This window comes from Rhodnius prolixus, unplaced genomic scaffold (genome assembly GCF_049639745.1).
Source record: "Rhodnius prolixus isolate KJV_2025 unplaced genomic scaffold, Rpr scaffold_7, whole genome shotgun sequence".
NCBI lineage: Eukaryota > Metazoa > Arthropoda > Insecta > Hemiptera > Reduviidae > Rhodnius > Rhodnius prolixus.
Window position 1 is genome coordinate 35,390,790 of NW_027411582.1, and position 27,614 is coordinate 35,418,403.

General features: G+C 35.7%; 1 protein-coding gene across 6 annotated transcripts in view; it reads right to left on the bottom strand.

Moving 5' to 3' along the window:
• LOC141447530 (lachesin-like) overlaps positions 1 to 27,614 on the bottom strand; it is an 860,405-nt gene that overhangs the window by 782,611 nt on the left and 50,180 nt on the right. For 5 of the 6 annotated variants that reach the window (XM_074115176.1, XM_074115181.1, XM_074115180.1 and 2 more), the window contains exon 1: positions 7,746 to 8,417. In XM_074115176.1, the coding sequence (XP_073971277.1) occupies positions 7,746 to 7,754 (9 nt within the window). In that variant the 5' untranslated portion in view covers positions 7,755 to 8,417. Of the gene's footprint in view, positions 1 to 7,745; positions 8,418 to 14,505; positions 14,555 to 27,614 lie in introns of those variants that run through there. The other variant, XM_074115178.1, reaches the window with a different exon arrangement.

Below are 27,614 nucleotides of genomic sequence, written 5' to 3' on the forward strand. Positions count from 1 at the left end.
ATTCTAATAATCATTTATAACTTTTAAATAAATGCATAGTACTTTGCGAGCTCTACTACAGATTTAAGCACATAGATGTTGGTGGAGAATATTATGTCTTCGTAGCGAAATGGTGCATCTAAATACCTCGTATAAGTCGTCAAACATTCGTTTCCTTTCTACTACATAACGTGGCCATATCCATTATTATATGTTTGAAATCCTCCTCCTCATTTCAATCTACACTTTTATTTTCCTTGCAAATCGAGGAACAGAAATTGCGGAAATCTGTTTTTACATCAGGATCGTCTTTTTTTTTAAAAAAAAAAAAAAAAAAAAAGTAAATATCACAAAAAATAATGAATTCACTAAACGCACGTTTATATAAAAATAAATAAACTTCTGACTTTAGATTTTTTAAAATAATAAGAAAAATAAAAAATAAAACGATGTATAAAAAACGTTTTCCCTCTGTATAAACTCTTATGAACTCCTCTGTGTTTGAACATTTGAACTTCCGTTGCTTTTGACTTCGTCTTAATAGATGAGTCAATCTTGACTTTAGGTTAAACGTATGAGAGGAAAGAGAAAAAAAAATTAATTGTACCTTTTTCTCTGCTTCCGATCCGTAAGTAAATATTTCTTTGAGATAGACATCTTTTTTTCTTCAATTTCTCTGTACCGGAAGATAGAACTAAACTAGTTAAGATCTTTAGAAAAAGCTGCACTCTGAAGGAGTTGATTAAAGGTTAACTACCTTTATACTTCTGACCGTACGTCTATTTTACGTTTAACCACCTTTCCGCTTTTGCTACAACTAATCTTCTGCCCGAGTACACAAAAACCAACTTCCGCTTTCCAGTGAGCATAATTAGCAGAAGATATTTCCCCAGCTGGATATTGAAAACTTTCATTTTTTTTTCCTTTGAAAAGTATTTTTCATTTTCCCAGGTTACCAACAAATTTGTAATTTAATTTGGATTTAATTCGCATTTAAATAGCAAAAGAAAAGAAATGAACGAGTTTTTAATTTCCATTTTGATTGTGTCTCCTCCCTCTATTGTAGATAGAAAAAGAAAATGGTGCAGATTTTGCATTTAATGTTTTCACAGGAAATACTTGTGTTTTGACGTCCTCTGAGAAAGAAAAAAAAACTTAGATGTATTGTTGGTTTAGTGGGTTCGATTCCCCTGGTCTAGGCCTTGGATTTTATTTAATGGTTAATATGAGAACTTTATAGTAAAGTTTGTTAGGCGGTTATAGGCTAGACCCGCAAAGCTAGGGTGTATTGCTGGTTTAGTGGGTTCGATTCCCCTGGTCTAGGCTTTAGATTTTATTTAATGGTTAATATGAGAAATTTACAGTAAAGTATGTTGGGCAGTTATAGGCAAGACCCGCAAAGCTAAGATGTATTGTTGGTTTAGTGGGTTCGATTCCCCTGGTCTAGGCCTTGGATTTTATTTAATGGTTAATATGATAAATTTATAGTAAAGTTTGTTAGGCGGTTATAGGCTAGACCCGCAAAGCTAAGATGTATTGTTGGTTTAGTGGGTTCGATTCCCCTGGTCTAGGCTTTAGATTTTATTTAATGGTTAATATGAGAACTTTATAGTAAAGTTTGTTAGGCGGTTATAGGCTAGACCCGCAAAGCTAAGATGTATTGTTGGTTTAGTGGGTTCGATTCTCCTGGTCTAGGCCTTGGATTTTATTTAATGGTTAATATGAGAACTTTATAGTAAAGTTTGTTAGGCGGTTATAGGCTAGACCCGCAAAGCTAGGGTGTATTGCTGGTTTAGTGGGTTCGATTCCCCTGGTCTAGGCTTTAGATTTTATTTAATGGTTAATATGAGAAATTTACAGTAAAGTATGTTGGGCAGTTATAGGCAAGACCCGCAAAGCTAAGATGTATTGTTGGTTTAGTGGGTTCGATTCCCCTGGTCTAGGCCTTGGATTTTATTTAATGGTTAATATGAGAAATTTATAGTAAAGTTTGTTAGGCGGTTATAGGCTAGACCCGCAAAGCTAAGATGTATTGTTGGTTTAGTGGGTTCGATTCCCCTGGTCTAGGCTTTAGATTTTATTTAATGGTTAATATGAGTTTATAGTGAAGTATGTTAGGCGGTTATAGGCTAGACCCGCAAAGCTAAGATGTATTGTTGGTTTAGTGGGTTCGATTCCCCTGGTCTAGGCCTTGGATTTTTATTTAATGGTTAATAAAAGAATTTACAATAAAGTATGTTAGGCGGTTATAGGCTAGACCCGCAAAGCTAAGATGTATTGGTTTAGTGGGTTCGATTCCCCTGGTCTAGGCCTTGGATTTTTATTTAATGGTTAATAAAAGAATTTACAATAAAGTATGTTAGGCGGTTATAGGCTAGACCCGCAAAGCTAAGATGTATTGTTGGTTTAGTGGGTTCGATTCCCCTGGTCTAGGTATTGGATTTTATTTAATGGTTAATATGATAAATTTATAGTAAAGTTTGTTAGGCGGTTATAGGCTAGACCCGCAAAGCTAAGATGTATTGTTGGTTTAGTGGGTTCGATTCCCCTGGTCTAGGCTTTAGATTTTATTTAATGGTTAATATGAGTTTATAGTGAAGTATGTTAGGCGGATATAGGCTAGACCCGCAAAGCTAAGATGTATTGTTGGTTTAGTGGGTTCGATTCCCCCGGTCTAGGCCTTGGATTTTATTCAATGGTTAATATGAGAAATTTATGGTAAAGTATGTTAGGCGGTTATAGGCTAGACCCGCAATGCTAAGATGTATTGTTGGTTTAGTGGGTTCGATTCTCGGTCTCTAGGTTTTGTATTTTATTTAATGGTTAATATGAGGAATTTATAGTAAAGTATATTAGGCGGTTATAGGCTAGACCCGCAAAGCTAAGATGTATTGCGGTACTAGTCTATATTTCTATTGATTAATATGAGAATTTTATTAGTAAAGTATGTTTGTTAGTCGCCATCGTCCACGGTGCCTAATTTAGTAGTTGGACGTAAAGCCTGACTGAAAAAAGTAAGCATTACTATATTTTACTTCATACAGGTGGCAGGGCAGTACAATTTGAAAAATGGCACTACCATTTGTAAAACTCGTCAGTTGAATAAGTAGGCAGTTTTCTTTAGTATGAAGATGTTCTTCTTCTAAGTACATAAATAGAGCATAACTGGCTGTATATAACGCAAGATTTGGGCAAAAAAAAAAAGAGAAGATAGATGGCGAACTGTTGTGGAAAGAAATGTTTAAAAGATAAGGCATGATTTAGTCTTGGTAACGTTAATTTAAGTGGCACTCTTGTAAGATAAATTGAATATATAATTCATACGAGATGAGAAATTACGATTAGCCGAATAGAGGTGCTTTTTGATAAGAGATAGATCAGAGGTAGGGAGAGATAACATAGTATATTCTACCAATGAGAATAGTAAATCCGTTGCTATATTTTCCCTTACAAATGGAAGAGGCTGTGTTCGTGCGCACATTCAAGCCAAATTCTGTTCCTAACTATAATGGCGCTACAATCCTTTTTAACATCATGATCAAGGCGGATGTTCCCGTTCCCTTAACCCCCCCAAAAAAAAATCCAGATAAAGAAACGATCAAGTGACACTCCTGTTGGAAGGAGCTGCCTTCCACGGCTGCCACGATCTCTTTATCTCTTACTTAAACACTCAATCATTCATCTTCCTTCCTATTTCTAAGACTCGTTGAGTTATTAAATAATTTATTCCCCATTAACAATTACTACAAATTAAACTCGAATAAAAATAAGTCTATTCAGCATAATGGCTGAATCTGCGATTTTTATGGAGCATACACTTCACAGACAAATCCAGAACCCCTTCACATTCAGACCACAAAATAAGATTTCAGCAATCAACAAAATCAACAATCAACAAATTTAAATTTCCTACCTAAAATTGTTTTCTATTTTAAATTTTCCATTTTTAATGTTCCATTTTCTGGTTCAATATTTGCGGATAATTTGATGGCTGAATTTAAATAAATTACGTTAATTTTTCATTAAAAGTTTTGAAATAAATAGTTAATTAACTGACAGATGTAATTCTGGCATTGGAAATAACGCCATGGAATTTAAATAATTTACCATTTTTATTGAATTAATTTTATTCGTAACCGTTTTTAATCTAAATAAAATTTTCAGGCGTCAAATATTTTAAATAATTCAAGATGTTGAAAATTCTGACTTTACCAAGAAAATTCTTGATGGTTTTATAATTAAAAAAAAAAAACAAATTTCTTAGTGCTGCACGAGACCGAGACGAGGCGAGACTTTATGCAGTCTCGATCTCGGTCTCAGTCTCGGTCGCTCAAGTCTCGGTCTCGTCGAGATATCTCGGTCTCGGTCTCGGTTTTTTTGAATTTTTGTTTAAGTATTAAAAGCGGTTTGCTATTAATAATCTTTTCAAAAAATGTTATTATTTTCTAATAATTATTTTAATTTATATATTGGTAATGAAAATGTGTGTAAAAGAAGACAACTACTTACATTTCAATGCATCATATATTACTATTACTTTTATATATCTTTATATAATTTCAAAAAGATGTTAAAAACGCGCCAAATGAAAGACCCAAATAACATATCTGCCTCCTATAACAAGTCGATTCATGAAATAAAAAATACACCTCCCAACAAACTTCCCGCTCCATTAGTTATGGCTGTTGGTGAAGATAAAGAATCTGGTGATTCACCTTTTGACGACGACGACGACTGCATCAATATTTTTGCACCATTTGCTCAAAAATCAGCAAATATCACCGAAGCATGGAAGACAGAAATAATTAATTATACCAAATTAGACCAAGCACCAGTAGACGTTGACATTTTAGAATGGTGGAAAACACTTGAGAATTCCTTCAAAAATTTGTCTAGAATGGCGAAAGATATTTTTAGTATCTGTGCAACTTCAGTGCCATCGGAAAGATTATTTTCGCAAGCTGCGATGATAATGACTAATAGAAGATCTTCTCTAACTTCTGACTCAGTAAAAGCTCTTTTATGTATCAATGCTTGGGCAAAGTGTATCTTAAAAACGAAAATTTGTGGCAATATTTTTTAGGTGCGTAGATAGCCTTTTTTTTCAAATTCATTAATTCTAAAATTCTAAAATATAATTTAAATAATATCAAAGTTCAAAGTATTAGATTATTAATAGTGAAATTTATGAAATTGAATGAATGAATGATATGAATAGTGAAATTTAGTGAATTTATGTAAAAATTAGGTAATTCGAAGGGGGCCGCCACGGTAGCCGAGCGGTGCGAGACCTGCGAAGCTAATGTGTATTGTGGTACTGGGTTCGATTCCCGGTCTTAGGCCTTGGATTTTATTTAATGGTTAATATAAGAAATTTACAGTAAAGTATGTTTCCTAGTCGCCTCCGTCCGCGACACCTAATTGGTAGTTGGACGTAAAGCCCCGCCTGAAAAAATAGTCGATTACTTTATTTTGCTTACTTTACTAATGTAATTCGAAGTCAAATAGATGTAGTAATATTGAACATATATAATAAAATCGTAACTTTTAATAATTAATTCAATACCCGTAATGATTATTTATTAATAAAGAACACAATTTTATAATTTTGTAGCTAAAAATTAATATTTGAAAAACCGAGACGAGACCGAGGTTTCTCGACGAGATATATATCATGTCTCGATCTCGGTCTCGGTCTCGGTTGCTCAAGTCTCGTCTCGGTCTCGGTCTCGGCACCGAGACCGAGATTTGTCTCGTTTCTCGTGCAGCACTAATTTTGGGGCTCAAAATATTTTCACTCTTTTTTAAAGTAAATTTTCGTGAACTATTTAAGAGAAACCTCCCCATGCTGAAATTTCTACGTACTGAAAAAAAACTGAACAAAATTTTAATCTGGAGGATTCATCTAATTTTGCTTATTTTCCTATCAGAGTGGCGTAACGAAAACGGATATTAATGTTCAAACCCGCCAAAATTCTATAAAGGGCAGTTTTGAATTCAAGGGCGGTTGTCTCTCCCCATTGAACGTATCATTTCACAGTAATTTACGGATTTATCACCTATTAAATATCATTGAGGTGCCAAAAATTCTAAGTTTTATGAAAGCCGGATTTTCCGGTTCACCGGAAGTGTAGATTTTTTAATTTTTAGCGAGTTTTATTTTGAAAATGGTCCCTTCATAGTTAACTAACTTTTTAATATCGATTAGATTCAAGAAAATTTAATTACGTAAACTGCAGTAGAAGGAAATCGTGAGAGTGTGCAGAGCTGATTTTTATTATAAGATGAATTATTATTCTGTTTTTATCAAATTATTTTTTGATTAATATCATGAACTCGAAACAGTATCACAAGGGCCAAACATGACGAAATACAGAAAACATGACGCCATTTTCCCCACACAATAAGGACAGAGCTGGTTAAGAGCCGAAAGGTGGTGGGAGGTGTTAGAAGAATCGTCAGGGATATATATATATAACCAATCGGATGTAACTATTGTCGCTGATGGGTAATCTCACAAATCTCAATTTAAGAGATGCAGGTCTTCTCGAGCGGAAGAACACGAGCAGTACTCTAAATTGAGTGACAGGAAGTGCGTGGGTTTTGGATGAATTGAGTTCGCCAAATTGTTAATGAGGATGCATCAAATGCAAGATTCACACAATCTGTGAAATTATTATCTGTGAAATTGAATGTTTTATCTTGAGATCCCCCAAAAAAAATCTTAAAAGGCGATAAGTGACGTAAGTTCCTCACAAAATCGGAAACAATCATGTCGTTCGAAGCTTGCGCAAACTTGGATTGAATACACTTTACTGAAAACGCAAAAAATAATCCAAGAACTTGCATTAAAGCACCAAATAGTGGAACAAGAAACAAAGAAGCAACATTAAACTACAATCCTGGAGATGTGCTGAAGATTCTGATGATGACAGGTTCTACGATAGTACGGTGTACTGACCTAACAGACCACCATAACAGGCCAGACATATTAAGGGTGAACAGACCGCCTACTTAACTGGATATATATAGTGGTGCCAAGCACGCATGGGACTTATTGGCACCCTGGGTCCCAAGAAGATGTTTGAGAAGATGTTAACTTGATTTGGAAACTTCTAAGTGCACTTGTCGTCCCCGTTTAGCTGCTTACTTCTTCCAACAGGCGAGATACCCTAACAACTCCCATGTCTCTATTTGGAATCACTAGATCTGCCCAAAAAGTCTAATACAACACCAGAATCTGAATACTACCAGATCTGTCCTGTAGTACCTAAGTCTTTGAAGTAGGAGATTAAAAATTCCTTAATCGTACTGATTTTTCAACAAAGAAAAACTGCATTCAAGAGGGGAAATAATCCAGAACTCTTTTCTAAAATTGTAAAAATCATTTTCAGAGAACCTCAACACTTGCATTTTCCTTGTTCTGCAAGAAAGCAAAAGAAAATTCCTCTTCTAACAGTGGTTAAAAGAAAATTTAATAAATCAATAAATAAGATATACGTTTATATGGAAGTGTGTGTGCGTATTTTAGTTCGATTTACTGTCGTAGGGAAAAGATGTTTGGCCTAGTTTCAGACAAGAAAAAATAAAAACAGGTACGAGAAAAACCGTGCTTCTCGTTGGAAAAATAATAAAGTAAAGAAGTTTCCCTCTCCCTGTTCAACCCTTCAAATTTGCCCAAAATCTTTTAGAAGAAAATTGGAACGAAAATGGAAAAAGAAAATATATCTTTCTAAATTTTCTTTTGTAAATTCACAGAAACTTACCTGATACATTTATCCGAAAATATGTAATCCATCACTTGTTTTCCCAGCACCAAGTAAAGTTGGAAAAATTTTTAATATATTTTCCAGAAAAAAAAGAAAAAAAGTAAAAGACACCAAAAAGAAAAGGAAAACTGTTTAGTTATTTTTCTTTTATTGCAGAATCTATCTTTGCTATTTTGTTGAAAAATTTTTCCGCAAGAGGTTAGAAATTAAAAGTTTTTCTCTTTCATAAAATAGCAAAGAGAGGAAAACAAAAAAAAAAAATGTATTTTATGAGATTACGCACAACAACCGGAAAACGCGCGCGGGAAAAATCTGTTCCATGTTTTGGGGGGGATGTTAAATTGAGGGTTTTCTTTATGTATTTATATTTTATTTTAATAAATTTTAAATTTTCTAAACATAAATTTATTAAACTCACTAAAACATCTCACTTTAAAAAACCACACTTCCGTTTGAGCAAAAGTACGTCATTTACCAGTTTTTTTTTTTTTAATTTGTTTAGCCGTAATTTAAATTTTGGTTATATATTAACGCGCGCACACATATATATATACACACAAAATACATGTAAATATATATATATATATTGTTTTTCTTCTTTTTTTTATTGTTTTTTTTTTAAAGATGTGGATAGATTGAAGACCGTGCCAACACTGGGGAGGTCTTAGCTGGTGGCGGATAACAATGCTTGTGCGCATGTCACAGACGTACACCACTACTTGGGGGAAAAAAAGCGGGCGAAAATTCCCTCGTTGTCCTTGATGTGGGCCACCTTCTTTTTTTTTACCCATCGCCCCATCAATAATTTTTATGTATGCAATTTTGATGCTATTATATGCAGTTTTTTTTAATTTTTCTATCATTAAAATAAAGTATTGAAATCTTTTAGCGTACTTAATATGGCTACTGTGAACTAAACTCAGAATAAAATAAAAAAAGTGCGATTTAAATATCATGAATGTGACATAAAACTTTTTTGGATGGCAGACAGATTACAGCAATGTTAATGAAGGGTGATTCTACAAAACTATGGCAGATCAGTTACCTAGACAACCATGGTTTAAGGGAACTGTCACTAATAAATGGGTTGTTACGACAATAAGCAGGCTGAGAGAGCGAACCACGCTGTGTGCGGATCGTATCTACACAGGATCAACAAAAAGGTCCTCTCTCCTCTTTGCGTACATTGCAATGAGGAGGAGGATTTCAACCATGTATGTCCACGTTATGTGGTAGAAAGGAAACGAATGTTTGACGATATATACAGGTATTTAGATGCACCATTTCGCTACGAAGACATTATATTCTCCACCAACATATAAGTGCTTAAGTCTATAGCAGAGCTAGCAATGAAATATGAGTTTATTTAAAAGTTGTAGAATGAATGGAAGAAAATGATTAGAGAAGGATTACGGTGATTTTAATTTCAGTTAAGCTATAAGGATGGCAGGAGTATAGAGTACTGATCCATCCATTAGTTGTAAGTTTGTATGTAAATAGTGTATATAGTAGAGGGATGAATGTATTTATAAGTAAGAATGGAGAGTGAGTGATATTCTAGTGATAAGCACCTAGACGATGCTGGCTGTATGGCGGAAGCCGATGCCAAAAAAAGGCAAACAAAAAAAAACTTTTTTGGCCGACAGGAAACGTGGTACATTTCCCTTTTTCTATATTCTGCAGATTTCCTACTTTGAGATTTTAAACCGGAAATATACCGTAAGTTTATATCACAAAGAGATACGTACGCTACATGCTAGGAGATATCGCATGATATCGTCGAATAAGCACCATTCTTTCCCCAATTTGGAGTCTTTATTGCCGGAAACAATAAAGTGAATGTGTCTTAGTAGGAGGAGGGTAGATTTTTTGGGGCAACAATCAACGAAAAGGGAGGGAGGTTATAAATAGGGGATTCTCTGGGGCTCTTATTGGAAATTATATATATATATTGGGCTTAGCCGTACCCTAAATGAAAGCGTGCCTTCTCGTTGCTGTCGGTATTACATTACCGATCTGTATATACCAGAACAGTGTCATTATTTGTTGATCGTTTTGTCTCTATCTTCATCACTTCTCTCTCTCTCACTCCTTCATCACATCTTCTTCAGCAAACACACCCTCCCATCATTGCTATCTCTCTCACTATCTCTCTCTCTCCATCTAAAGAATAAAATTGCAATCATACAGCTAGTTTTCACCGGATATACAACGTTCTATACTAATCACAGAAAAGAGGTTTCTTCCGTTTTAATTGTTTTCAAATTTTTCGATTCATCGCGTATAATTTATAAAAAAAAAAAAAATTAATAATAAAGCTGTACTTCCTGTATGGGAGGTGTTTTTGTTTGTTTGTTTATTTTTTAAAGCTCGATTGCAACATTTTAACCAACCCTTAACAGTACCACAAGAGATGAAAATGGTACTTTAGAGGGAAATCTACAAACCCCTCCCTCAAAAATACAGTAAAATCTAATTTTCCGGATAAATTTGTTCTTTTAACCATAAGTTGTTGAATTACACGTCCTATAATGAATACATAAAGTGTTTAAATGAAATCATAGAAGTCGAATTCGTGAAAATACGCGGAAGAATATATTCAGTTAAGTGGTATTTCCAGTCGGCTGATTTTCTTTGTTCCGCTTTTGGATATGAGCACATTGTACAAAAATGGCTTCTCCGAGAAAAGCAAAAACCATTCCTCTTTCCCAGCCTTCCCCCAAAAAACCCTTAATAAGGTTTGGAAATTCTTTTTCTTTTTTTTTAATCTTTTATTAGAATTTACCACTGCAACAGTTGTTGCAACAAGCAAATATGGTAAAAGAGAAAAGAAATAGAAGAAAATCATGAGCGGAGAAGGCACCCAGTGGTGTCACTCCAGTAACGTGCTTTGCTCTCACGATAAGAGAAGATCACGAGGCGTATCTTCTCTTCAATCTCCTTAGAGGATTACCTGGTAATGCCGGAAGAAGATAGGTGTACTATGAGAGGGTTAGGATGAGCTGCTGTAAAATGGAATGAAATTTGAGGGAAACGAGTGTTAGCAAGATCTGTAATGAAAGGGAGATTTTGAGGTCATTATGGATAGTGTGAGGTTAGATACATAGAACCGGAGCGTTAAGAAGTTGTCGAAGTATTTTTGGACTATAATGTCTGGAGGCGTAGTGAGTTGGAACGGTTTAGTCGATCCCCCATCCTTCGATGCCGTATGACCCCAAATAGGTCATACAGTAACCGTAGATAAGAGTATTATGTTTTGTAGGTTAAGTTTCGAACGTTTGTCTCAAGTAGTCTGGGGAGAAGTTTTGTAGCGTTGGTTAGTTTCTTGTCTTTTCAGGCTAGTATCGGGGATTCCATGTCAACCGTTTGCTTCTAGGTGCAGTCCAAGGTAGCGTACTTTGTCCACTTTGTTCAAGATGATGGGAGGTAGGATTTTCCGTCTGAGAGTAAATACTATAAATATTGATTTCGTAACGTTAGCTCTTAAAACATTATTTTTTAAAAAAATACGAGGGTCGTTTGAAAAGTCCGTGCAAAAATAAAAACTACTTAATTTTTTGGGGTAAACCTTTTTTATTTTTCAACATAGTCTCCTTTTAGGCTTATACACTTCGTCCAACGCTGCTCTAGTTTGTTGATCCCTTCCGAATAATAGGATTTGTTCAGGTCTGAAAAATAGCCATTCGTTTCTGCAATCACCTCCTCGTTTGAATAAAATCTTTTTCTCGCCAGCCATTTCTTCATATTGGGGAACAAATAGTAGTCCGAGGGAGCCAAGTCTGGAGAATAGGGGGGATGTGAAACGAGTTGGAACCCTATTTCCATTAATTTTGCGACCACAACTGCTGAGGTGTGAGCTGGTGCGTTGTCGTGATGGAAAAGGACTTTTTTGTGGGCCAATCGTGGGCGTTTTTCTTGCAGCTCGGTTTTCAAACGGTCCAATAACGATGAATAATATGCACCTGTAATAGTTTTACCCTTTTCCAGATAGTCGATGAGGATTATTCCTTGCAAATCCCAAAAGACAGTCGCCACAATCTTTCCGGCCGAAGGAACGGTCTTCGCCTTTTTTGGCGCAGATTCCCCCCTTGGTAACCCATTGTTTAGATTGTTCTTTGGTCTCAGGAGTGTAGTGATGTATCCATGTTTCATCCACAGTGACGAAACGACGCTTAAAGTCCTGCGGATTCTTCTGGAACAGCTGCAAACCGTCTATGCAACACTTCACACGATTTCGTTTTTGGTCAAGCGTGAGCAATCGCGGCACCCATCTTGCGGATAGCTTTGTCATGTCCAAATGTTGATGCAAAATATTATGTACCCGTTCATTCGAGATGCCCACAGCACTAGCAATCTCAAGCACCTTCACTCTTCTGTCATCCATCACTATATCATGGATTTTATCAATGATTTCTGGAGTAGTAACCTCAACAGGGCGTCCAGAACGTTCAGCATCACTTGTGCCCATATGGCCACTCCGAAAATTTTGAAACCACTTATAAACTGTTCTAATCGAAGGTGCAGAGTCACCATAATGTTTATCAAGCTTCTCTTTAGTCTCCTGAGGCGTTTTGCCTTTCATAAAGTAGTGTTTAATCAACACACGAAATTCTTTTTCGTCCATTTTTTGAAAATCACTCGACTTCCTCGATTCAAACGAATGCCAAACACAAAGAAATAGACCGATCTGGCTGAAACTTGGTGTGTGTTCTTCCAAGAGATGCTACTAACTAAACATAACCTCGATACGCGCCAGTGGTGCTATCTCTCTGACTTTTCAAACGACCCTCGTAAATAAAGTAAAAAATGATTTAATGAAGTACTTCCGATTGATCAATTTTTGATCGAAAATTATTGTGGTGTCCTGTAATGTAAATATCGATTTTTTTTGAACTACCTGTAATTTTTTTTAAATTTTGAGTTATGGTGGATACAACAAACAGACTGGCAGGCGGACAAAAAAGACGAACAGTCAAGACACAAAACTCATGTAGACTATATTATTTTAAAAAAAACTACTTTTACTGAGACTCACAAGACTTTAAAGCTGATATTTCCCAGTGAACCCCCCCCCCCCAAAAAAAACTGCACAATTAAATTACCTTCTCTTTCTACATTAAAGGAAATCGTACCGGAAATAACTGCCTAAACTAAACTTAAGTTGTATACAACAAATCCGTTGCAATCGCTTTTATCGTATTTTTTTTTTTCTTTACACAATTCTTTATTTATTTTGTTTAAAGCGATAAAAGATTTATTTTATTTATTTTTAGCCTAGTATCGAAAAATACCATTTTTAAGGTAAAATAAAGATAAAAAAAGAACAAAAATAGTGTAAAGATATTTTCAACAGGAAATCTAATCTCTAGCACAGTTTAATACGAAAGTTTATTAGAAACAGTTTAAAGACTGTATATAGTAGGGGGGGGGGAATGGAGGATCTATGGAGGTTCTGGATATAGTCCCTCCAGTCCCGGAAAAGGGCCATTTAGGGTGGGTTGGACGCGATCTATACTGTATAGCGCCTAGGCCCTGCCTAAAGGCTATCTCTTCTATACTATTACCCGACCGAAACAATTTCCCGTTATCTAAAACAATTCAACCCCCCCGCTTCCAATCGCTATGAACTCGCTTTCAACTCCATCTCAGGCCCCTCCCCCACAACTGATGCTCCCTTTCTCTGAATATATATATATATTTATATTACTTATGGAGGCCCTTCCACTGGTGTGCTCTTTTTCACTTTGCAAAAATGGATAAGTTCACTGAATGGGCAAAAACTAAAAAATAAATATAGACAATAATGATAAGCGTTCGATACTTTTTTGTGACTACTCGTATACAGGAAGTGGGTTTTCAGCCGTAGCCATTGCGACATCAAAGATCAACTTGGGAAGTTTTTAAAAAAAAATTTCATAATCGAAGCTTGTTCGCCATGTCCCTTCAATGCCGCCATTGCAACGTCTATGTTAAGCCGAAAAGCACTGCACTCTTCCCTTCACAAAAACAACTCCCACGTAAAACTGGGAGTTCCTCTAATCCATGAACAACCGCATGTTCAACGTTACATTGCTTATAGACCATCCAACAACAGGCTTAAAAAAAAAACCAAGGAAAAAGGTCAAAGCAATTTCCATTAATTGATCTGGAAGCTCATTAAGCGATTAAACGTTTTTCCAAGGTGATGAATCAGGAAAAAAAAAAAACTAAGATGTCTCTCAAGAATCTGTAAACGTTGGAAAACTCACGCTCAGAAAAACAAAAACAGAAAAATAGACAAACGTTTCACTGAATTTCTATGGTCAGAGCATGAATAGGATCACCACAAGCTTTTCCCAAGAAAACCACAAAGAAAAACCAGAATCTAGCATTTCTAGCATCTAGCAGAAACATTTCTTGGACAGCCAAGATGATTTCTGATTCAGAGAAGGGACTTTAGAAGCCTGGTTTCTAACTTGATGCTTGGAAAAGATGATGCAGCGTAAACACACACAAAAAACTAACTTTGCCCTACGATTTAATAGGCTTAGGGCAAAGGAAAGAACAAGGAGAAATCTTTGTTATTTTTTTTATAATTTTTCGACCAACGACATTGACTAAGACGACCATTATAGACAACACAGTTTAGACCAATTCTATAATTGAACTGTTGACCCTATTGTGCATCGTGCTGTACTAATCTAATTTAAAATTTGAAAACATAAAATTATTATTTGGAAAAGCTTCCAGAAGAAAATAAATAACAATTTTCTCTTACCTTAGATTATACTCCATCGTACTGGATTTCCTCGCCTCGCTTCCGGAACCTGAAAGCAAAAAAGAAGAAATTAATATATTTGGGCAAATCTCATTGGCTTAAATAGTTAATCAACTGGCTGTGATCTAAATAACTTTTCGTGATCTTGGCTTGGGTATCCCAGCCTAACTACAAGAACTTGACACACACAACGAGGCGCCACGGTAGCCGAGCGATTAAGATACTAGACCCGCAATGCTAAGATGTATTGTTGGTTTAGTGGGTTCGATTCCCCTGGTCTAGGCTTTAGATTTTATTTAATGTTTAATATGAGAAATTTATAGTAAAGTATGTTTGGTCAGGTTATAGGCTAGACCCGCAAAGCTAAGATGTATTGTTGGTTTAGTGGGCTCGGTGCCCCCGGTCTAGGTCTTGGATTTTATTTAATGTTTAATAAAAGAAATTTCTAGTAAACTATGTTAGGCGATTATAGATAGGCTAGACCCGCAATGCTAAGATGTATTGTTGGTTTAGTGGGTTAGATTCCCCTGGTCTAGGCCTTGCATTTTATTTAATGGTTGATATGATAACTTTATAGTTAAGTATGTTAGGTTTGATTATAGGCCAGACCCGCAAAGCTAAGATGTATTGTTGGTTTAGTAGGTTCGATTCCTGATCTTAAGCCTTGGATTTTATTTAATGGTTAATATGAGAAATTTATAGTAAAGTATGTTTGCTAATCGCCTCCGTCTACGACACCTAATTGGTAGTTGGTCGTAAAGCTCACCTTGAACAAACAGACTTTACTTTTTAACTCCTTCAACGAAGCTCACACCCGGATTCCCAAAGGGCTAACAGATGCTTAGCGTAAACGCAAAAAACATAACTTGTAACACCCAACGCCAATCACTCTAGGCGAAACAAAAACCGGATGCAGTACTAAGTTTTCCAGTAAAACTTAACGGAACTTCATGCATTTAGATAACATATAACAGGACGTTTAAAGAAAACCAAAAATTGCAAAAACTGGAAATTGAAACTAGAAATCAGTGATACCACCTTCTTTGCTGGTATTCAAAATTTAAAAACATCAAAAATGTTTTGAACTTTACAAAAATTTGAAAAAAAAATAATCTAAAAATTATTTTTAAGGCAGTAATTGGGGGGGGGGGGGAAGCCGAGTCTTATAGTATTATTTCCGGTATAAATTTAAGACGACAAAAAATTTGGTTAATCGGAAGTGACACTTTTCGGAATACATTTTTTAATTTTTAAAAGCCTTTTTTTTTTTTTCAAGTACAAATTCTCTAAAGTTTTAATGAAAGCCCATTATGTGATTAAAAATTTGTGTTTTCAGCAGATTTTTTTTCTTTTTATTGCTGGAAAAGCATTAATTATTTATTTTCATGTTTAAAAAAAGAGTTTTCACGGTTACCGTTAAAGTTTTACCTGACTCGGATATTTAGTACGCAGCATTTGTTTGTATTTGTCTGTAAGTGCATATATTTGTAGGTATAGCAAGCAACAAGCACGTGTGCTTTCGTCAGTTTTGTGAGTTTGTTTGTATGTATGTATTTGATATGCACAGGATTGGGTGAAATGGTGGTAGGGATAGAGGTAGAGGTAGAGTTAGGGTTTTCTATGCGGTTTACATAAGCTAAGAAAACGTGTGCTATCAGAGTTTAGCGCACAGCGGTTTTCTGTTTTCAGAATGTGTTTAACGGCACCCCCCCCCGTAGCTTCCCCTCTACACTAAACTCCATACATAGTTGTGTTTGTAATTCATACATTTAGAGTGAAATGCGTGCTATCCTTTGCTCTTTGCTTTCAAATACGAAAGGCCCTATTTTTTTTTTTTTTTTTTTACGCTCAAACTACTTTTTATTATTATTATTTTACAAAATGCTACAAAAAAACGCTAACGCCGCTACTTCAAAAAAGTTTTACCCACTTCTAAGTTGTTGTGAGGCTTTCCCACACACACCCTAAACCCTAAACCCAAAACCTAACCTAAACTCTTCACTTTAAAACGTGCCGCGATAATGGCACTGACAAATTGGGCTGCGACCGACTCACACGATATAATTCGATGTCGAAAAAATAATTAACGACCTCATCGAGAAAAAATGTGAGGGTGGTTTTTACAATGGATCCCCCCTGCCATTGCAGCTTCTGCGGGAATGAGGAAGCTGTCAGCAAATATGATACAGCCTGAAGGATCCACATTCCTTTAGAGACCACAAGACGAATTTGCCGGAAAAAAGACAAAAAGAGACACACCATACTATAAGAGGGCAAACGATGGGCTGCCTTGAGGGACAATGTGCTGCACAAATAACCTGCCTCGGGGGCGTAGCGGTGGCCTGTTTTCTCGTTTGATCACTGGACATGATTACCTGGCAGGCATCACTTATTTAGGATTTAGAGGTAGTTGACAACCCGAACTGTGTGCTTTGCGGGGACGGGCACATGAAAGGAGATCTTCATCTTTTTGAGTGCAAAGCCCTGTCCCATTTGACTGCGACAAATACTGGACGAGCTCTCTTCAAGAGAGAAAATATATTGGGCTGTGAGACATCTAATGGCAGGGCGCCAATGATGTATGGCATTGGAAAAAAACAAACTTTAAACGTACCACCCACACATTACCAAATCTAACCTCAGTTTCTTTTTTCTGTCTCTCTCTCGCACCCTGCAAACAGACAGGTCTCTGCTTGTCTGAAAAGGAGGGAGGAGGCTGTGAAGTAGATAAAAGCTTGGCTAAGCCAAGAAGAGAAACGTAGCAAAGCTCCCCCCCCCTCTCATTCCATGCAAACTATATAACACACCCTCCACCAAAAAACAGTTTACTCAGGAATTTTGCTTGGCTATAGGTAAAGTTTTCAATTCTATGCTCAACCCCTCCATTCAACCAGAGAGTTTCTAGTTTCGAAACCAAATTTGCCTATCTGTTTAAAACTCATGTTTCCCCCCCCCCATCCTTCACAAATTCCCCTAGGGCTCTAACCAACGTTCTTCAGCTCTTTAGCACACACACACAAAACGTTTTTGGGTTCAAACTCTAAAAAGCGCCTGGTTGTTTATATAAATGAATTATACACGAATATACGAGCACAACAATTACTTCAGCTAACACACACCCAACTATAAGATAACAATGCAGCAGCATAACCTATGCATGATTTCCTCTGGTTATACCTTCCACATGTACTAAGTTAAGTATGGAGGAATTAACGAAGTTCGTGGGTTTTTAAAATCTTATTTATCTGTAGGATGAAAAATTAATGCCAGTTTCAGTCATTGTAAACTTTATTATGCCGAGCTTTCGATCTATAGGGACTAGGTCATCTTCAGGGCTATGGAACATATTTACAGTGGGTGGTAACAATTATGTTACCAATTATTTATAATGTAACGAAAAATTTATTTTTTTTTATTTATTTATATACAACTGTTACAACCATTCGGTATACAGTGGGAGTTGCACGTACAATTACACTTGATCAATCTGAATAAACAAGACATAATAAGTATACAAAAAAAATATAAAGAATAAAAATGAAAACAATCTCTTCTTCTTATTGGGTATAAAAATAAAACTATATATTGGAATAAACAAATCAAATTTTTTTTTTTTCGTTTTTTGATAATAATTCGTAATATTACTCGTTGAAAATAAAAGCTCTTAACTTAAGTGCAGCTGAACAGTAACTGAAAATGTCGTTTACCTGTTGGGCATTTTTAATTGTAAGTAGGTGTGTAAGTTGAACACTTTTATCGCCATTCTGTGTATATTTGTCAACATACAGCTTCCTTAGAGCGCTATAAAGCGGACAATTGAACAGAAAGTGTCCTAAACTCTCTTCCTCCAGTGTATTACACATTGTACAAATATCGTCTGCGTTCCAACAGTGTCTATTATGGTTATAATATAAACTAATTCTTTTTTCGTTAATCATTCTTAATTGACAAATTAGTGAAATTTTTACAAATGGTACACCGTTGAAAAGCAAATAGTCACTGGGCCTATTAATGTTTAATTTAATATTTTTTAAATGTTCCATTATAGGAGGAAGTTTGAACCCTATCCCGATCGTCTTGCCTGATTGTTTCATTAAACTTTTCTATTAATTGCTGCCTGAATTGTTTAACTGTTTGTGGGCACTGTTCCATCCACAACCACTCACAGCCCAAATCACCAAGAATATGCTTAATTTGGCTGACCCAATTATAATTTACATCGTTATTAACAGATGAGTCTAACTCCACCAATCTGCTATAAAATTGCTTTTCTATTCTATAATTAGGCATTGATAACAAAGTACACCACCAGTCGATAGCTCTCTTAAGTACACTAGCACTTAGTTTCAATACATTACACTCTGTACGCAGCATATACCCTGGGGTTGTTAAAGGAACACCTAACAGCTGTTTAAGGAATTTTACCTGTGTTTGTTCTACTATACAATCAAAATATCTAAGCGCCCAAATTTCACTACCATAAAGTAGGTTGTTTTTTACAATGTTATTATATAAGAGCATCTTAGCTTCCCAAGAAGTGCATTTTGTGCTTATTAAAATTTGTCTGACAGATGCAATCGCGGCTAAACATTCGTTAGACGCCATTTTACATGCATTTAGAAATACCCCCGAATTACTGAATTTAACACCCAGATAAGAGAAGGACTTCACAATTTCTATTTTAGCATTCTTGTCATAAATAAATTGCTCATCTTTTCTTTTTCCTTTTTTCTCAAAAATTATCATTTTGGTTTTTTTAATATTAACTTTAAGTGAGTTAATTACACTTAAAGGAAATTCGACAAATCGTTACACAGTAACGAAAAATTTACAAAAATTATTTACCTAGTGTACAATATACTGTTTTACATCATTAGAGGGTTGGTCTGTCTTCTGTCTTGTCTGTTCATGGACTGAATGTGATCGGTCTGTGTGTGATTGTGTTTGGTTGTAAGGGGAAGTCAGTGTTGCCAATTGTCAAGTATTTTGTAGAGTAAGTTGGCCGTATATGTTGTTTAAATTGATTCGTGTCATTTTTTTTTTGAAATTAAGTCTGTTAGGTCGAAAGCTCGGTATAAATAAAGTTTATCATGACTGAAACCGGCAGTTATTATTTTTCATCCTATTGAAACTATGATTCAGTCGCCAAAAATAATGGGAACAGTAGTTATTTATCTACTTTTTTTATTTATGTTTCGCAACCTTCTTCAGTGTTTTAGTTCGCGACATAACATAAACTCCACTTTAAAAAATAAAAATAAAGGAAAAATTGGATAATGCCAAATTCCAGTTTTTCCAGAAATATTGAGGGAAAACTGAGTCCCGGAATAAGGGTTTTTTTTTTAGAGAAATGATCGCTGCTGTGTGAATTTGTTATGAAAAAATAAATCGATCACTGAATATATTTTTCGATTTGGTCACGTTACAGGAAACCAAAAGAGGAACCTTTTTTTTCCCTACTTTTTGAGATTTTCCCAAAGATGTTGCCAACGATTTGGCGAATTTTCTTTAAACTATTGTCGGTTTAAAATGTTAGGACTAATTTATTGTATTTCCCAGTACCGGAAAAAGTATAAAATTTCTAGCATAGCTAGAATAGAGTAGGCCCTTGCTTACCCGTTACCCTTTGCTTTGACAGAGAAGTCTGACCCCACCGTCCTATAGGAAGGCCCTTTTGATGCTGATTCAAAAATTTTTTTTTGGATCTTTCTGCCAGCGCAGCCTAGATAATTTGGGCCAACTCAAAAAATTTAAAAAAAACAAGCATCAACTATAATATTTAATTGCAGAACAGATTTTTAAATGCAGCTTTTAAGGATCAATCAATCCTACGGGAGAGCTGCTATTCCCACTCTTTCAATAATATTTACCAGATACAAATATTTGCATTTGTAAATTTTTATATAAAATAAATAAATAAATAAATATTGAATTCTATGCTTGAACATAAATTTATCAGTTAAACCCGCAAATACTGAGAGGAATCCCTGCTTGAGTATTGCAGGGATTTACAACAATAATTTTGGATCCTAAATAGATGGGGGATAGCTTAGACGTGTTTCAACATGATCAAAATTTATTGGTCTAACCTATTCTATCTAATAGATGTGACATCTATCCTAATCAAGCGAAGTAGCTAGCTAGTTACGACGCCATGATATACTGGGTCGCATTGGTCCACTAAAACTGCAATGGAGCAAGTTTTGGCGTGTTGCTGCAGGTTGATTTTTTTTTTTTTTTTTTTAAATTAACTAATGTCAACTTTATTCAGCTGTTGTTTGGAAATGGGAATTAGGTAGGATCGTATATTATCTTCAAAAAATATAAATTAAATAAAATAAATAAATAAACATATGTAGTTCGCCTGAAGTGTGTTGTATTTAAGCGGAAATATATGAGTTGAATATATGGCGATCTAAGTTAAGTGCAGCTAGACGATTAATTCACAAGTGGAGCGGCCAGATTAATGCGCAATCAGTTGCAAGAATGGTTGATAGAAATCTCCAGGGCAAGGGAAAAACGGAAAAGCTCTCAATTAGCTATTCACTACCATTCAGAAGAACTCGTCTTCAGAGACTCCCTGATGGGCCACCCGCAGACTTGGCCACACAACATGGATAGCCTACTGTATGCAGGCAATCAATCGCCAGGAAATGAAGGAAGGGTGAAAGGCAAAGTCAGACTTAGAGTTCCAGGCTATTTTGAGGCGAAAAATAATTGACTTTCCAGGAGCTATTTCTAAATTTAAATCACAAACAGAGATGACTGGAGAACGGCTGGTGTTGCGGTAGCTAGCCTTTCTGGTCAACTCCCCTCAAGGAAACCAATTTATTGTACAAATATTACAACTTCAAATGACAGCTTTTTTTCAACTTTTTTCACTTTAATAACTTTATTGCAAGTTTAAAACTACAGCTGTAATTGCTTTTGAAATAATTAAATGGAGAAGTTACCACTTTGGTTGCTTTAAAATAGTGATTCAATTATTGTGCAATCAATTCCATTGCCACGTAAAGAGGACAGGTTTCTACCTGTCCATAACTACTACAAGAGGTCTGCGAAATAAGCCACTTTCGGCTGCTGGCGCCTGGAAACCAGAAAATGAAAATGGTGAAAAAACTCGACAGAAAAGAAAACATAATTATTGAGAAAATTATAACAAATTTTCAATTTAAACACTGTGCCATTTCCCAGGTCAGTGGAAACTCCAAATTGAATTTTTGGCCTAGATGGAAATATTCCTCAGTCCAGGGTTACCGTTTAATCGTCTCCTTGAACTTCGTGGACAAGTACAACAGCGCTTGTTTGTTTTCTTTATTTCATCGAAGACTTCCGGCAAACAAATGGTTGTGTACCATTCAGAATTGACCGTTCTACGTTCCTCTAGTGTGGCACTGTTGCCACATGACCAGTTTTTCCGAAAAAAAACAGGCGACCATTTGTTTCGAAGTGCTTCGAGCGCGAACAACTTCTGTTGGATTTGGTTCATCTTGAAACACCCATACAGTCGACTGCTGTTTAGTTTCCGGCTCATACGCATATATCCATGATTCTTCACCTGTTACAATCTTATACACGTCTTTTGAAGCACCGCCATTGTATTTCTTAAGCATTTGTTTGCACCAATCGACACGAGCATCTTTTTGAGATTTTGTTAGATTATGTGGGATCCAAGGAGAAACAAAACTTCATCAAGGCTAAATTATAATGCAATATTTTATATAATATATAAAATATTATTATATAATATAGCATATTATGCTAGTGGAACTAATGCCTAAGGTTGCCTCAATCTCACAGTAGGTCACATGACGATCTTGCATTATTAGTTTTTGCACAGCATCAAATGTTTTCTGACACAACAACTGATTTTGGACGACCTTCACGACTTTCGTCGGTGAGCGAACGACGACCACGATTGAATTCGTTATACCAGCCGTTTCACAGTGGCAAAGGATGGGGGGGCTTTATCGCCAAAAGTGGAAGTAAGTTGATCGATTCACTCCTGTCTTGATAATCCACATCGAAAGTCGTAATAAATCATTGCACGAAAATTTTCACGAGTTAATTCCATTTTTTCGCTGAGACACAATTTTCAAGTGACTTTAAACCACACAAATCGCGCTCAAATAACAAAACGTTCTGAAGAAGCTTATGGTCAAAAATGTCAAACTTTCAAGTGGAAACGTCAGATAGCACCTGACAACACTCAGTGTTGCCAAGGCTCAAAATGTAAGTAGTGCCCCTTGTAACGTCTATTCTAAAATCCAGCTAGGATAAACCACGAATTTGATACCGACATATATATTTATATAAAATGAGGGGGAAAGAGAGGTCTTAAACAGGAAACTTGATGGAATGAAATTTAGGTCACGTGTGTGTATAATTGGGTGTACATGCACAATATGAAGTTCCAATCTAGAAGGTCATACACCATAAACTAGGAAATGCATAACGGATGAATAACACACAGTACAAATCGAGACACGATACAACAGTAGTTTGGGTTCTTTGAACAAACCAGATGAGCGAGACAGCTCCCCCGGAATGGTCCCTACTAAAATACGTACTTCACATTTACATATCTACGCACACAGACACAGACACTCACACATACCTGTCCATCATACAGGTAATTAAGTTTAAAAGGTCAGGGCAAAACCGCAATCAAATTAACTGCTGTTACTAGTAAGGGGCAACGCTGCCACATACACACTGGTACCCCCATATATTGCCTCATATGTACATCGCCTCGACGGGCATCACTGCTACCTCAATCATTTCTAAATAATTAAGAGCGCCTTTCAAAAGTAACGGCTATTTTATTTATTTATTTATTTTCATTTATTTATTTTATTTTTTTGAAAAAATAAATTAACTAATTCGTTAGGTTCCATATTTAATTCTCCATCATTCCCTTAATTGAATTTTACTGGATATTTTTACCAAATTAAAGTCGTAGATTTACGAATATGTATTTTCCACACCCTTTTTTTTTATTTAAAAAAAAAAGCAGATTTTGAGAAAATCCTGAAAATTAAAAACTGAAAAATCAATTCAGGAAAGAGGTACTTCCGGGATGTGATTGATTTGGACCAAAAACTTATTGTTGCATTCTGTATTGTCATCGTATACTGCCAATTTCCAATTTTAGTGATTTTTATCTTATTTACAGGGTGAACCAGTAAGTAATGTCCATAGGCCTACTGTGTGTAGTACATCTAAAGTGGAGTTCAATGACGTATTAGCCAACTTCATATTTTCCCCTGTTCTTGAATGACGTCACTTTAATTTTTTTTTTTTTTTTTAATCATTACTTTTTTCCAATAAAAATGTTATTACTCAGAAAGTTTTAGTCCGAATTCGGATTCTGATGACACGGTTAGAAAGGCAGATAAATTTTCTAAAAATTGATACCATTTTGAAGCATAAATTATTTTCCAAACAGCTTCAATCTTCCTCCTGGATACTGGAAAAATAAAAGTAATCGAAATTTAGGCTCTTATGTAAAAATTGACTACTGGTCCATCTAAAAGAGTTTTCAATAAATTAAACAACTTGATAAACTAACACTGTTGAGTGCTCTTGAACACGTTTTCTTGTAAAACAAACGTAATTTCTCATACGAAGATAAAAGGAATCCTGGAAAATGATATACCGCGTTAGAAAGCCCACATTAGACAAGGAAACTTTTACTAGAAAAGTGGCCAGCACCTAGGTCTGATAATGATTACATAAGGGCCTACTAAGTTTTCTTAAAAATTTCGATTACTTTTATTTTGTGCTGCACGAGACCGAGACGAGGCGAGACTTTATGCAGTCTCGATCTCGGTCTCGGTCTCGGTCGCTCAAGTCTCGGTCTCGGTCTCGTCGAGATATCTCGGTCTCGGTCTCGGTTTTTTTTGAATTTTTGTTTACGTGAAATAAAAAATACACCTCCCAACAAACTTCCCGCTCCATTAGTTACGGCAGTTGGTGAAGATAAAGAATCTGATGATTCATCTTTTGACGACGACTGCATCAATATTTTTGCACCATTTACTCAAAAAAATCAGCAAATATCACCGAAGCATGGAAGACAGAAATAATTAATTACACCAAATTAGACCAAGCACCAGTAGACGTTGACATTTTAGAATGGTGGAAAACACTTGAGAATTCCTTCAAAAATTTGTCTAGAATGGCGAAAGATATTTTTAGTATCTGTGCAACTTCAGTGCCATCGGAAAGATTATTTTCGCAAGCTGCGATGATAATGACCAATAGAAGATCTTCTCTAACTTCTGACTCAGTAAAAGCTCTTTTATGTATCAATGCTTGGGCAAAGTGTATCTTAAAAACGAAAATTTGTGGCAATATTTTTTAGGTGCATAGATAGTCTTTTTTTTCAAATTCACTAATTCCAAAATTCTAAAATATAATTCAAATAATATCAAAGTTCAAAGTATTAGATTATTAATAGTGAAATTTATGAAATTGGATAAATGAATGATATGAATAGTGAAATTTAGTGAATTTATGTAAAAATTAGGTAATTCGAAGGGGGCCGCCACGGTAGCCGAGCGGTGCGAGATCTGCGAAGCTAATGTGTATTGTGGTACTGGGTTCGATTCCCGGTCTTAGGCCTTGGATTTTATTTAATGGTTAATATGAGAAATTTACAGTAAAGTATGTTTGCTAGTCGCCTCCGTCCGCGACACCAAACTGGTAGTTGGACGTAAAGCCCCGCCTGAAAAAATAGGCGATTACTTTACTTTGCTTACTTTATTTATGTAATTCGAAGTCAAATAGATGTAGTAATATTGAACATATATAATAAAATCGTATCTTTTAATAATTAATTCAATACCCGTAATGATTATTTATTAATAAAGAACACAATTTTATAATTTTGTAGCTAAAAATTAATATTTGAAAAACCGAGACGAGACCGAGATTTCTCGACGAGATATATATCATGTCTCGATCTCGGTTGCTCAAGTCTCGTCTCGGTCTCGGTCTCGGCACCGAGACCGAGATTTGTCTCGTTTCTCGTGCAGCACTACTTTTATTTTTCCAGCATCCAGGAGGAAGATTGAGGCTGTTTGGGAGAATAACTTATGCTTCGAAATGGTATCAATTTTTAGAAAATTTATCTATCTTCCTAATCGTGTCATCAGAATCGAAATCGGACTAAAACTTTCTGAGTAATAACATTTTTATTGGAAAAAAAGTAATGATTATAGAAAAAAATAAATAAAGTGACGTCACTCAAGAACAGTGGAAAATATGAAGTTGGGCTATACGTCATTGAACTCCACTTTAGATGCACTACACACGGTAGGCCTACGGACAATACTTACTGGTTCACCCTGTATATATGTATCCTCGTATATACCCACAAAAAAGAGGAAGAGGTTTTTCAGTCAGTTCGTATTGATGAGTTCTCTGTAACATTGTTGGAACACGTGTGATACACACGTGTGTGCAACAGTGTCAAAAAATATTATTTAAATGTTGAAATTTCCACCAGTAAATATTGGATGTAAATCACTTTCAGCAACAGCCAAAATTCTGTGATTCCTTCCGCCCCTGCACCCCACCTACCAAATCCCAGGCATACTATACACTGCCATCACTACGCTAAACATGTTAACTTCATTTGGTAAAAAAAAAATCAATCCACAATTGATAGGATTTGGCTCCTTTATTTTAGTAAATCATTTTACTGGATACATGCAAATCAAACAAATAACACTATATTTATGTAAAAACATGTCCACGCAAACAATGACGTAGTAACAAAAAAAATATATCGATTTGTACGAGAAAAATTCCAAATTTTGGAGAAAGGACCACTCAAATCGGAAGTAAGAAAAACTTCACTATGTGGATTTTCCAACTTGTTTTTCTGGAAAAATTGCTTCAATGATTTTTCTTGTATATCTTTTACGTGAATGATATTTTCAGGAAAATTCTTTTGTGGCAGTTTTTCGGGGCTGGATGAGGGGGTAGGTTTCCTTCTGAAGTTTCTCTTCATTGTAACGTCGTATATCGTTATATTCATTGAAATATTCTGAGTTTGAATAAAATGTATTAGTTTAGAATAAAAACTCATCCATATGTCCACGTAATTTTTTGTATTTCCGTTGCTAATAGGAAGTAAAAAAGAACTCTTGACAGATTTATTAAATTTAATTAGTAAATTTATTTATAATTTAATCAAAATGATCTCAAATTTTGTATTCACAGAGTATGAATATAAATTAGGTGATAGCTTATTACGTTAATACTGAGCTTGCGCAATACGTATTAAACACTAAAGGATAGACAGGACGAAGCGAGGGGGCGGGTGTAGGTAGAGAGAGAGAGAGAGAGAGAGAGAGAGTGAGTGAACGGGCGAGAGAGATTCTATATAACTGGAGTATTGCCACCTGGGGACCTTGGCTAGAATTAATCAAGGCCACGATTTAGATGGAAATGCTGTGGCACAAGCCACTCATGGAATGGTGAGGGAATAAACCAGGAACTTGAGTGAGAGAGAGAGATCGAGAGGGAAGAGAGAGAGAGAGGGAATCCGGACCAAGTAACTTACAGTTCCTAGACGACGGATCTTAGGTGAAGGGCGGCGCGGGGTTAAGGGGGATTTTGGCATCTTCTTCACTTTGCCCGCAGTTACAGAACGGGCAAACTTGGACTTTGTATATAAGAAAAGGTTTCTGGCATTTACTGGGTGGTGCTTCCAAACACGAGGTTGGCTTGAGTGAACGGGGATACGGCGGAAGGCAGGCAGCAGTTGGAGCAGGCTTAACAATTTCAGAGTGTTTAAATCAACCTTCCGTTACAAAAGCTATAGAACAGACAAGTTATGTGTCTGTGGCACAATTGTATAGCGCCACCTGGCGCTGAACTTCACACTAACTGTATTTACTGTTTTCACTTTAGACCAAGTTTCATGCGACAGTAAATTGTCGCGCGTTCAAATAATAGATCTTTACAAAATTGAAGTTTTGAATTTGTATCAGATCTGCTTAATTGTTTCATAATTATTTTATGCTTAATTAGATTTTATAATCAAATCATTTGGATTTTATTAGGAAATAACAGGATGAGATTAGGATTGACGTGTA